The 14,014-nt window shown below is 38.2% G+C and overlaps 2 protein-coding genes across 2 annotated transcripts in view; one reads left to right on the forward strand and one right to left on the reverse strand.

Annotated features, from left to right (window-relative positions):
* LOC131684822 (dopamine D2-like receptor) overlaps nt 1–14,014 on the forward strand; it is a gene marked incomplete at its 5' end in the record, with an annotated part of 151,611 nt that overhangs the window by 80,767 nt on the left and 56,830 nt on the right. The gene's annotated exons all lie outside the window — the stretch shown is intronic.
* LOC131684821 (uncharacterized) lies at nt 6,145–7,649 on the reverse strand. The gene is made up of 4 exons (XM_058968010.1): nt 7,286–7,649; nt 7,060–7,193; nt 6,474–7,008; nt 6,145–6,408 (listed from the first exon to the last, which is right to left on the reverse strand). The coding sequence occupies exons 1-4, from the start codon at nt 7,311–7,313 to the stop codon at nt 6,236–6,238; spliced, it is 870 nt and encodes a 289-aa protein (XP_058823993.1). The 5' UTR covers nt 7,314–7,649; the 3' UTR covers nt 6,145–6,235.

Consider the following 14,014-nt stretch of genomic DNA (forward strand, 5'->3'; position numbering starts at 1 on the left):
TGCCGAACACATACTGTTCGTATGTCATCGGTTCGACGTCGAAAGAAAAGCAATGCTTGACGTCTGTGGCTGGGACACAACCCCTGATACCCTTATTCAGCGGATGTGTCAATCGGTGGAGAAGTGGAACGCAGTCTCGGCTGCTACCATCCAGATTGCCAGTAGGCTACAGGTAATCTGGCGAACCGACCAACAGACGACGGGCACGGCTAACTAGTAATTGGTTAGCTGGAGCGAAAAAGGCCAAGCGCAAAAAAGGGAGTGAATGGTCTGTTCATGCCGAGGCAGGTTTGGCGCAGCGACTGGCAGCCAAACCGAAGCAAGACAGAAGAGTGAGTGTATAGGCGTATAAGTTGACTGCCTCATGCCAAGACGGGAGGGTCGTAGCGTAGTATGTTGGGACTTAGCCATCGATGCCTCATGGCGTGGCAGAGGAGTGAAAGGGTGAGCATCCAAGTCAGTCTCATACGGCATGTTAAGGGTGAGCACCCAAGTCAGCCTCACATGGTGTGGGTGAGGCGAGCACAAAAGTAAGCCTAGCAAGGAATGAAAAAGGTGAGCACACAAGTAAGCCTCGCATGGCGTGATAGAGGTGAACACAAAAGTCAGCCTCATGTGGGAGTGTTTGAGAGTGAATCAAGGTGCGATAGAGAGAGCACCCAAGTAAGCCTCATACAGGACGTATGAACGCGTGAGTGAGAGTGAATGAGTACACTAAGTACAGCCATCCCCCCAGAAGTAATACCGAGAGGTAGTTCCTGGGAGGAACGATGGCGGAGCCCAATGGAGTTTAGTCGGTATTAATGGCAGCGTCACCATTCCAGCCCGACACGCCCCCAGTGCACCCCGTGCGGTACATTGGACCCTACCAATAGCACGTGTACTGGGCTAGGAGTATTGCATTTTTTGTAATTCTTGAAGCCCCCTTCTTATTGTGACAAGTGTCAAAGTTAGCTCAGATGCCAAATTCCCCCTCCACCTCCGCCTACTTCAGTTGAAGTTTGCCATTAGCACTAGGACACAATACATTAAATGCTAGAATCTTCAAACTTGCCTTTAGAAAATTACAATTGGCCACCTTCGGTGGAACCGGAAGTTTGAGGAAAGTGACTAAGTTGATAAATTGGATGCACATTTGCTTCTAAGAAATGTCTTACTCGATTTTTTTTTTCAAATTTAGTCTCAAATCAATGCCACAACATTCATATTGACTGCTATTAAATTCCATTGGAACCGGTTCCTGTGTTACGGGTTGAAGTACGTGGTTCCATGAGAATTTCCTATATAAACTGGTATAATTATTATATCTAAATGATGTAAAACTAATTGAGATGAGTTCAAAATTGCATAAAATTGTTGGTCGAGATCACTAATAGCAAATCAAAGTCTCTTTGACCACATTAAGAACTGTTGAGGATCTCGGAAGATCCGAAGAAATGACATTCCAAAATTAGATTCACACTATGTACATACGCTTCATACACAAACTAACTCAAAAAGTATACTTTGTATTTCAAATATTTTAGGTCCACTGGGAAGGTGAGAAAATTTCGCATTGACTGAAGCCCTCACATGCTTCAGCTAATGAGTTTAAGTACCCTTTTCAAAGTAATTTATTGAAAATTAAACAATTTTAATCGATTTTTCGTTCATTTCTTAAAAATCCTAATAGTTCTCCTCATCATTTCAATAATCCAGATTGTTAGCCCTGAAGAGCTGCATAATACGATCTTTGACATGATACACTTACCTTTTCTTATTTTCATGAGTTTGGGTTATTCAACTTGGATATTTTAACTCATTTTCACTAATACCAGCTCTAATTGAAAAAGTATGGCATTTATTGTACTTTTTTTCTGTTTTATTCAAAAGCCAGGAAAATTTTACAGAGAAAAATGTATTAATACCTATCAGTTAAGTGAATTTAGTATTCTTTTAGAAGGAAATTAGTTTAAAGTTAGTGCTATTATTAGCATTTTCGTTAATTTCATTAAAATAGTAAATAATAAACATCACCATTATTATCATGGAAATAATGCATCTTAGCAACAGTCTTTCTTTGACTCTATTCAATTATCTCTTTTGGTTTCCACGCAAAATCATTTTTATCACATCGTTTCATATGCAAAAACAACGATTTCGAACCCACTACATTTGTGGCGAGGTCATGCTGTGTTAACTATTAAATAGCAGCAAAATGAAAAGAGATATAGACAAAGTGTCAAATAAAAAGTTATAGAGAACATTAAAGGGCATCAAATGAATAATAGTAACGATAAATTTTGTTGATTAATAATTAGAATGATTAAAAAACTCTGCAAAAAAACATAAATTTTGAGTTATTTCGTTAGTAAAAAATCATTTAGTACACTTAACTAAAAATATTTGTGCATACACTGATAGGATATTTTCTCAGCTTTCCAATGAAATCTTGTAAATAACGATACAAAGCATATTTTTTATTATAGTCTTTTAAACACTTGCAAGTAAATTACAAGAAAAGTATAGTAATGAAATTACAAAGAAATGAGAAGAGATAGGAATATGACGTTCAAGAACAAATTATGAATCGTCCTAAAAATCAACTTTTGGATAATGGATATTGCTATAATCATACTTCATTATTTCGAGAAAATTAGCAAAAACTTTCTCAAAAACACTAACTTTTAACTACTTTACAGATAAAAGGTAATTAAAACTAATTAACTAAAAGATGCGAGAACACCATTCAATAGGAAAATTTCTCACCTTTCGAATGGAACTAAAAGATTTTTTTTTATTTTGATTATAGAGGTTTTAACCTTAAGGTCATTCGCCTCTTTGGGTTAGAAAAATCTCTTATGAAAAATTTCTATCCCTATGTGCGGGGTCGGGACTCGAACCCAGGTGCGCTGCGTACAAGGCAATCGATTTACCAATACGCTACGCCCACCCCTAACTAAAAGATTTAAAATACAAAATGTATTTTTAAAGTTAGATGTATTTTAAGATAAATATGTTTTTTACACAAAAAGTTCAATAACTCTGTAACGGTTGAGATTTGATGGTATGTGTAGAACAATTTTTTTCTCCAAATATGACAGTCTATCACCCCCCGAGAGGTTCTTAACCATGAACCAAACACCCTGTATACAGCGCAGCGGAAATAAGTACCAAAAAGGACTACACTATAAACAAAAAAAAGACAACACAGCTTGAATATATAGACCATACACTTTTTTATTGAGGATAATTGTTTGTTTATGACAAAGCCATGATGGCTATCAGAAAAAAAAACCAGATTATTTTTACTTGCGTTTTATTCGACGAAAACTTTCTTCTGTCGATACCGTTGCGATCGTGATGACGTAGGTCGACTTGCAACTGGCTCGATACGGCGCGGGCTTCGACGGTGGTGCAGGAGCGTACGGACGATGGCGACGGAGGATTCCTGAAGAAGCAGCAACTCGGCCTATTCGTAGCGGAGGCCTGCGTTTCACTTTTGGGCCCGGGGAGTGGTACTACGCGCACTTTATCTTTTACACAAGTGCCTAACACTAAGACTAGTGGGATTTACAACGTTTTCGGTCTAATAGGAGCTTACCCTCCGGTACATGGGTACTGGCATCTACAATGGCGCATTCGGCGTCGGACGTCGTCACTATAGAGAAAAAAAAAACCGGTAACCACACTGATCCCACTCGACTGACCGGACAGAACCTTAACGTTCGTGTGGAGATTCTGAAGGGCGACAAACAAGATCTTACGGATCGGCTTGTAACACAAATACAACTTTCAACGAAACGCGCGGTCGCTTTTTGTCGGTGACTATCGCTGCTGCTGGTCTTCACTCCTCCGGGTCGGTTAACTATTAAAGACCGCATTACCTTTTCGCGGTAGATTTTATCATCGCCCTGTCCGTTTTCCAAAATATACCCACCGCGCCTCTTCGTATCCCTCATTTGATGATGGTGATGTTGCGATGGATGACAGAACGATGACGGTTGACATTTACAAAAAAATATCGTTTTGGTTGGTGTCACGAAATATTTTTAGTACAAATGCTATCAAAAATATTTAATTTGCGGTACTTGTTTCCGTGATTTTTTTTATATTATGAATAATTATACCAAACAATATAATAACAAAATGAATAATAAATAAACAAGTAAAATAAATAAATAACAATTATAAATAAATAAATATATAAATACATAAATAATTGTATAAATAAATAGATAAATAATTAAATAAATAAATAAGTTGATAAATCTCTGAACAAATAAATAACGGAAGCTAAATTTGACATCATCCTGGGCTATTAAGCCGAATTTAAACGCGACTCAAACATGCAAGCACGGAGTAGCAATGGTTTGACGTTTAAATTCTATTTAGACATTTACGAACAATAATTTCAGTGACCAAAGTGACGATATTGTGACCCAAGAAATCACAGGTCACAGATCAAAGCATGCAATTTCAGTTAAAATTATTCATCGTCTCACTAGACCTGGAGAAATTTATATAAAATCCGGAGATCGGCTCCAAAAACCGGAGTCTCCGGGTCAAACTCGGAGGGGTGGCAACCCTGATGACACCAGATCTTAACGTTTCGTGCATTTATAGTCTCCCTTTGATGGCTTCACATGGTTGAAAACTTTCGCATTTTGACGATTTTGCAACACCTTCGAATCACGTCCGAATGAGTTCGTAAAATTCAATGGCCGCTTGTTTCGCATACATACTAATTTGAACCATATTGAACCATCGGTTTCTGCATTGCCGTAGTGTAGTGCCGCCCAATCGAGACCGAGGGGGCCGCTAACCCACCGTTAGGCCAATGACCATCAACCTAATCAACCTTCAGCCGCCCCAGTATCTCTGAATTCCAAAACAAATCGATCGTTCCAGTTTCCTGAAAATTAATTAAGATCCTTCAGTAAAGTTTAAACACCGGAAACTCTTTGGCCTGTTCATGTCCTTGTTTCTCATAAACAACAAGTGGAAGTTTTTAAGCATCTATAACTTTTGTTTAGGCTTATCACAAGTAATGCTAATTAGTGGTTTATTACAAATATCAATATGTTCCCGTAGAACAGAAGTTAGTGGACTCCGCTAGAGCAGTGTTGTCAGGAAACGACGTCGGCGGTTGAGTGGTAAGCGTAACCGCCACTCGTTCCAGTTGGCCTGGGTTCAATTCCAGCCGAGATCGTTGAGATTTTTCTGAGGTGAAAACACCTGTGCTCACGCCTTCCTTCGGAAGGGAAGTGAAGCCATTGGTCCCCGGTCCATGAGGTGGAGCGATATCTAGTCCAGATAGTGGAGTCACCTCTCTGGCGTCGGTAAAGAAGATATAGATCCAACTTCTATACTCTTACTAACAAAAATATCCTCCTGCTGTGATACTTGTGGAGTTCGCAGTAGTACATACGACCTCTAGCAAAAGCAAGTATCGGACTAACATTCCTTCCCTTTCCTTCCGCCATCTACGTTCGGGCCTGGCCGGCGCTGGTATTGATCAATAAACACTTCAGGATTACCAGGAGTTTGCACATTGAAAGATGTTTCGCTACTCCCAAGCATAATTATCTACTTATTCTCTGTGCAACTTCAGCTAGTCCAGATCGATAACGAAGTGGCAGCCAGGGGTGGGTCGTACAAGCACAAGCTCAGGCTCAAGCTCCGCTAGAGCAGTGTTGTCAGGGGTAGCTTCTGTTAGAGGTGCGAAATGAATTTTTTTTACATCTTCGTTGTCTTGTAATATTTTTGAAAATTGATCAAACCAGGTATTTTAGATTGTCTTCAGCCACCATTTCCATGCAATTGGACTATTGCAAATATTCTGAGAGAATTGTATAGTGCATCGAAGGGTAAAAATTCAGCAGGTTCCTAGCCCTGCGAGAGAAGCGGGTACGTTCATCGAAATAGGCTTCTGGTGTTTCTTGATCCCAAAAATTCCTAGGAAAATAGTTTTGGATCCCTACATGCGTTTGAATAAAGTTCAAGTAAAGTGGAGCGACAGCGAAAAATAGAATCAAAACATTAGAAAGTTCACTGAATATTAATTAACTATTTCTTCAGATTTTGGTAGAGCAAAATTCCAAATTATACTCTCCACCTTCACCCATAGACCGGATCTGATATTTGAAGATTATTAAAGAGCTGTATTCATAACCAGTGGAATATTATAATTAGTCATAAAAATTGTAGCCCGACTAAACTCTGCTGAAGTGATTGTTGCTTTGAAATGAGATGTTCAATCCAGAACACCTCGGTGCAGTAAATCCCGCAACTCCTTTTGCACCATGGTTCGATACTTTCTATTGTTGACGCCTGCATTTTCAGCCTTGCCGGCAATAAAACTCTCCACTGTCACTTTGGACAAATCAGCGTACCTGATCTGTTCGAATATTACATTGTGGAACAGTTCTGTAAGCAGTTAAATAAAAGAGATTAATACAAAATGGAAAACAAATAAATCACAGACTGATTACCGAGAAACGCATTCCGTTTCAATTCGATCTGTAGGTTCTGCAAACTGGGAACCCACCCCAAATGTCCCATTCTTTTCAAGCAATCCACAAACGCCCGATGATAATCCCGAACGATCTGATCTCGGTGGGAATATTTTAACTCCCTATCGATGACCAAATCCAACAGGTAGAGCACATCAATGGCCGGCGTTCCCCAGTGACAGATTTGGAAGTCGATCAACGCAGTCCGACTGATCCGATCAGCGGACCCGGTCGAAGGTTTCATCTTGTGCAGAAAATTCTTGGCATGCAAGTCACCGTGGTTCAAAACGTTATATCCGCTGCCAGACGGTCTGTCACGATTCGGAGAGTAAATTTGTTTTAATTTATTTTCGAACACTGGTTTTAGAGCTTGCAACTTGGCACCAATTTGGGCAAAATCTTCCCAATTACATACGGCGTCAGCGAATGAATGGAAAAGTTGACGAAACAAAACTCGAGCACCCGCGATGTTATTCTCGACGAACACGTTGCTTATGTTGGAAAGTTTGTTGGACTAAAACATTATGTTTAATTTTAATTGAATGATGCAATTTGACAAACCTACCTTCTGGTTAACCATGAACGAAGCAGCATGAAACTTGGCTATAGTTTCGATAACCGGTTGTATATCTTCGAAGCTACTGATTCCACCTTTACCAACCCATCCAACGGGAAACAGATCTTCCAACACAATAACACCTTTCGGTTTATCCGACGAATAGAATAAACTGTTTAGAATGATCAAAACTGTTATACCTATACAAAATATCCACAGCGTCGCGGAACCTCACCTGGGCGTATCCAAAGTTTCACCAGCATCGGTCAAAACCGTTCGCATCGCCGGTAAAACCTCTCGATACAGACGGACCTCCGTTTCGAACAGTGATCGATCCTTCAGCAGAGCGCTTTGTGGCTCAATCTTCACGACCAAACTGACGGCCTGTTCCAGCGGTGAGCGTTTCGATCGAAAGTGAACCGTTGTCCGATACAGCACGCTGCTGTGGTTTTCGCCGGGTTTACTGCTACCCGGTCGAAGCTTACAACCGTGGCAAAGCGTGATCGAAGAATCGTTCCGGGCCTGCCGTATTATGTCCCGCAAAAAAGTATCATTCAACCAGCTGGGAGCGGCCAGCGTTCGCTCTGCGTTTTGTTGCATCTTGATCTGGACTACTAACGCAGCCGCAATCGATGCGGGGGACTTTACATTCTTAATTATCATAACTTAATCGAAAGCGGAAAAAGGGCCAATCGGAACTCTCTGGAGTCACTCTTTATTTTGTACGTACAAACAAACTAAACAATACGCCCTTTCGGTAGCAAGTAGGTATGCGGTTTTTTTATTGGACGCATGCATTTGCGAAGCGACCGCAAAAGTTAATCAATGGTGAGAAACTGCTACCTGTTGAGCGATATGAATTCGCATAATACGCTGCAAAGGTGGAAGGTGCCTAATAAGCAGCAGCTTTGCTATTCAATGTGATAAATGCATGCACTTGTTTTAATTTTATTTGAGGTGGTTTAATTGATGCATTCCGGAATTAATTGAACAATCGCCTGAAATATTTCCACTAGTACCATAAACAGTGTGATCGATTGCAGTGGAATTCTTTGTCACTACACTGGATCACCCTATGATTGAATGATTCTGAAAACATTCGTGACACGTATGTGTAATTCATACTTTGTACGTCAAGAACTGTTTCAATTTTTATTGTTTCGGTTATTTCGTGCGAATTCTTATTCACTACAACCAGTATCGCAGTACGAAACTTGGGCGGAGGGCATGAAAAGAGAATTTTTAAATGTATTTATGATAAAATGCTGAACGCCCAATTCCACCAATGTGAAATAGGACCTACAATCACGAGACTGGAGCAGCTTTTTGATTACAAATATTTTGCGTGTCGCACAGTAACACATCTTTCTACAGGTTGCGACAAAAATAAAAAAATGGTTTACAAGACTATAAAAATTAGATTTTACTAATTTAGGGCAACTGCATTAATTTTAGCTAGACCCACAATTATCTTTTCGATCATTTTCATAAAAATCCCTTTCGAAGAATCTGGCCATCTAAGGGGTATTGTCGCAAAAAATCCGTTCTTAAATTCATGAACAAAAACTACTAGGGGCAGCCCTATGGGGAACTATGGAACTGTAGACGTAGGACTATACTACTTAATTTAAAATATTTATTTTCTTAGCACATTTAGAGAAATAATAAATCAAATATATTTCTTACGTATAGTTTAAGCACAACCAATCGACGTCGAATGTTACATATTGAACCAAACCTTCTTAGTTACCAGGTCATTTCATTTTTTTTTTTTTTTTATTCATTTCGTTTATTTGATAGGCACAAATGCGTTAGCTTGGCGGTGCCAAATTCTTTTGTTTTTACATTTTGTATATTTTAAAACTAGGAGGTTACAATGTTGAAATATTTTTTTTTAAAAAGAAAAATTTTACAGCTATCTTAAGACTAGAAATAAGATTCTATATACAAGAGAGGGGGCGAAAGATTTTTTTTATGAAAAAAATTTAAAACAAGGAATTCAATAGTAATAATTTTTAGGAAATATTTACAGTTATCTTAAAACTAACAATATAGTTTGGTACACAAAAGGGGGAACAAATATTTATGAGAAAATTCGCAGGTGTTTTAAGACTAGGGATACAATTCTATTTACAAGATGGGGGACAATAGTTTTAACAAAGAGGTAAAATTACAACTATCTTAAAACTAGGAATACAGAATACAAATTTGAACTTTTTTAGCGGAGACTTATGCTTGGTCAAGATATTCAGAGGGGGGCTGTAGAAGCAGTTGTATCAAGGACAGGGGAGAGAAAGCGTAGATGGTGACCGGGAGAGAAGAGCAAAACTTGCAACTTTCGCTCAAACGGGAGATCAGCGAAAGATTACCGCCTCAGTCTAGTAGGTCGGATTGGCGGATGGTATTCTTCGGACCCGCGGGGAATCCTTCAAAAGTCATCGGACCTTGAGTCGCTCTCGCTTCAGTTTCCGTAGTGGTAAGTGCGACGGCGGTTACATAGTTGCAGTCTGGAGCTGATCGGTCCCAAAAGGCAGGAGAAAGCTTCTAAAACGAGAAATAAAAAGAGAGGGGCTAAATCAGGTCATTTCATTTGTAATAGGTGATTGAATCCGAATAAACTTTGAGAAGATCTGAACCGTGACCGAACTAATATGTGGAACTAAATCTTTTTAGCACAATTTTTCAGCTTTTAAAATTGTTAGAAAAAAATCGATTTCATGTATAGACCAAGCTTTTTAGTTATATTTTGCCATTATTGTAACTTTCCTTAAGTACGCATACAAATGTAGCAAATGCAATGGTCTTAACCCATTATAACTTTTGGTTATTTATACAATACTTGACATTCGAAAACACAATGGAATTTTATAAAAAAAGATTATTGAACATACATATTATAAATTATAAAGTATTAATTACCATTCACAGAAGACCAGATGTTTTAAGACAACTTTATTGTATCACAAGTATGGTCCAAAAATGTGTTGTTATTGCGCATGAAATTTCATACGCTAGGACATAATGGGTTAATCATACATCGAAACTATAAATGCACAAGAATCGAAAACAATTTTATATATGCACATGCTTTGCAGTATGTGCCTATTAGCAGAATCAAAGTAGGATAGGATGAGTGGAAGTGAATCACGTGAAGTGGAAATGAATCAATGAATTCATCGAACGTGAATAATAAACTTTCGTTATGCTTTCCATCGATCCGCGTAAATTTGTTGCTAAGAAAGTTTTCGTCATTGCGCAGCGAATGCACAGATTGCTATCATGCAGGGTACGCATGCAACCGCTAACGAACAGGGATGCCACATTGAAATCTGTGTTTCGGTCAAAAATATCTTTTTACCATCTGTAATAATTGAAGCAGGAAAAAAATATGTGATAAATTTCCGAAAAATCTGTGAAAAATCACAATATTTCCAAAAATCTGAAATTTTTATCAATATTCCAAAAACCTGGCGTCTGTGAAAAAGAATCTGTGATCAAAAATTGTGAAAAAAATCAATGACATTACAGAAAAATCTGTGACTATGGTAACCCTGCTAACAAATAAGATATACCTACCTACACATTCGCCTGAAACATTGAACCCAAGCGCACAAAGCAAAATGAGTCAACGCTGATGATGATGGGTAGAGCGAAAGAGACAACTAATACCACGACACTATGTTAACCGCGTTTGCAAATGGAGCTCAAATGTACAAGCGTTTTTGTGTACGAAAAATTGTGTTCGAGACTGTACATAAAAGTGTGTTAGAAACGAGCACAACACAAAAGCTCAGTTGAGTATTGGACGGCACTGGGTACCCGAGCAAAGTCGAACATCAAAATTACAACAAGTAGAAATCATATTTTGATAATAGCATCAAATTGAAATCTTATTTTGCTATCAGTTTTAGATTTTTTAAATATGATATCAAATTTTGATCCCCTTTTGCTATCCTTGTTTCTGAGAAGAATTTTCTATGTTTATATTTCTTTGGTGGAATATCAAATTGAATACATAGTTTGTTATCAAATATTTTTCAACATCTCAATGAGCTTTCAATTTACTCTCACTAATAGCAGAATTAGTTTTCTGTTTGATGTCGTAGGACAATTTTGTTGCTCTCCATTTTCATCTTTTAACCGTTAAAACGACCAAAACGACAACAACCCGAGTAATCATTTGCCGTACATGACAACATCAAGTTTAGTTTTCAATTTGTTGTCAGACTCTGCTCGGGTAGCGTACCTCCACAGCCAGTGTAACGGACTTCTAACTCAGCTATACTGGCTGTGAAAACACACAGCGCATTGATCTGCTCCGCCTGCCGTTCAACAGGCAACTGAGCTTGTCCGGCCAAACCCGTTCTTTAAATAGTCGATGATGATACCATTCATAGAAGCGTAGTGAGCTAGGTACACAAATTTGTCGTGCCGGACTAGGGAAGAACTATCTTCTGTGTGTAAATGCGCGATATTTTGACTAGGTTGTACATTATTTAAATTTTTAATGCCATGATATCAAAATTTTTTGGGTTTATTTATTGGAATCTATTCTTTTAAAATGAACTAGTATAGCAAATGCGATACAAAATAATGTGCACACGAAATTTTGAAGCAAAATGCATTTTTTGGGACCTTCGCCACAACAAAATTAGCTACGTTGTCCTTTTCAGCCGATTTTCGATTTTGTAACATTTTTTAACAAAGAAAACTAGACCTTTCGAACAGTATGCTGTCATATATAGTTTAGTAAGAAACATTGTTCAATTCTGGGACAACAATATCAAAATTGTCATTTTTTGCGATTTTTTCATGTAAATGGATATCTTTTCATTAAGGGAACACTTCAATGGAAAAATACGTCGACAGCGAAAATATTCTAGGCACACTGTTGGTTAATTTGATTGGTTTGACAAAATATGCCAAACAAAAATCTAGCATTTCATTTGAAAAAGTCATTGCTCACAAATGTTTATAAGATGCTCACCAACAAACGCTGTGGGGAAAAATAAGATTTCATCCTCTAATTTGAGTAGTGCGTATTTAACTCTGGTTGAAGCATCAAGACAAAGTAATGGGCAACGATATACTGTAGCGAAGCAGATAGATCAGTACATGCAAGGAGACCGTAGAACTTAGCCATTCTAAATGATACAATCTTCATTTTATAACTGGTATGAAATCTGGTTCAAAGTTTTCATTTTCTGTCATAGATAAATATATAAAAACCTAACATTCAAGGGTGACTGTTCGAAAAAGGCTTTGTTTGAGCTGAAATTCGGGCGAGGTTCGAACCTGAAATATATATTACGTTGGTTCACACCATTACTATTTTGCGTTGCACTAACTCAGTCCCATAGCATTCTATCCTAGCTATGGTTCTGGGCGATATTAAAAATGTATGTATACAATTACAATGCTGTCAACTAAATGCATACATATATCGTGAATTCTATCCATATAGAATATAATTGTTTGCCCATCGCCATTCAATTCCTGCGACCATTTTTTTTATATCCTGCTGTCAACTGTTTCCAATTCTGACATTCATCACTTATTTTAATATTCTCGCAAAGCCAACGTGTTTTCACATTTGACTCGAATTGACAAAAAGTCATTTCTTGTGCAAAACTTACCGATTAGTATTTTACAGAAACAATGAATAAAAATTATAACTCGTTGGTTTGTCCAATCTTGATAAAATCAAGAAAAACTCTGGTGATTGGTTTTTTTAGCAATTTTCCTGCAAGTGTGCAGCACAAATCACTCAATTCAAACACTCATTGCCCTAGATTGCATCTGAGATTTGCACATGCCCAGTTTTATGGTCCTCTGTTGTATCCACAACATAAACTTTTTATAAATCTACGAATCCAAAAAAATAAACCTCACTAAACAAGATCATTGCATAGCTATAATGACGATCCTACTGAAACTAACAATTTCTGATTTCTTTTGGTTTGGTAACGATATGCTTACCTATACGTTCTTTTCTTTTATTACAATATGAACAGATCTTAATTTATTGTCAAACATGTTTTTATCACAGTATCTTCAACTTCTTCTTGGCAGGGTGCTTCCATAGTTTGTCCAATATCTTCAATCCTTTTTTTGAGTTTTCCTTTCTTAGTTGATTGTCCGTTCAATGACAACTCCTGGCAGTTACTCTTCTACCAAGAGATTCCTTATCACGATTCTATCTGATAACGCAAAACTTTTCTTTTTCGTGCTAGTAATCGTCTCGAAAAACTTTTGCATATCTTTCAAGAAGAGCTTTTCTAGGACTTCGACAAATCGACAAACTTTCGTGGCGCTCACGTTTCTCACATCGCTGAAACGAATTCTGTCCCGGCTGTTCTCACATCAATGTATAAGTTGCCTGTGTGACCACTGCAAGCATTCGGCTCCTAGTCTGGATTTTCTTGTTTGTCGATATCGTTCATTCCACGTCACACCAGCCCATTCGCTGATGTCCTTGTGTGGTGGTCCCTCTTGCGAACCTGGTACTTCGCAGTATTTATGGTGGGAGTTGATCGTTTTTCTATGCGTTCGTTTAGCTTTTGAGCATGTTCTTCGGCAACATCGTGATTCATCACTGTTTGAAACAGGGACGTAGTTCTCTCGTAGCACATTATGGTCAGAATTGAGGATACTAGCATCGATGATATCAAAGAAATATAAACCGTTCGTAAAAACATGGATGTTTTGAGTTTCATCATTCAGATGTCGACAGGTGTGTTTATGAATATGGTGTTGTAGTAAGTTGACACTAAATATAGCCATTTCTCTAGGTGCGATATGGACGTTTACGTTGTAGTTGGTGATTCAGTGGAGACTATTCCTCTCCAGTAACTGGATGAAAAAACTCTTGCCTTTGCATTTGCCACCCCGCTGATCAGTTTCACGCGATGTTTGATGCAGTATTCGTAGTTCTTGTCTATGCGCTTGTATAACTCAACTATCA

The sequence above is a fragment of the Topomyia yanbarensis genome, chromosome 2, assembly GCF_030247195.1.
Source record: "Topomyia yanbarensis strain Yona2022 chromosome 2, ASM3024719v1, whole genome shotgun sequence".
Taxonomy (NCBI): domain Eukaryota; kingdom Metazoa; phylum Arthropoda; class Insecta; order Diptera; family Culicidae; genus Topomyia; species Topomyia yanbarensis.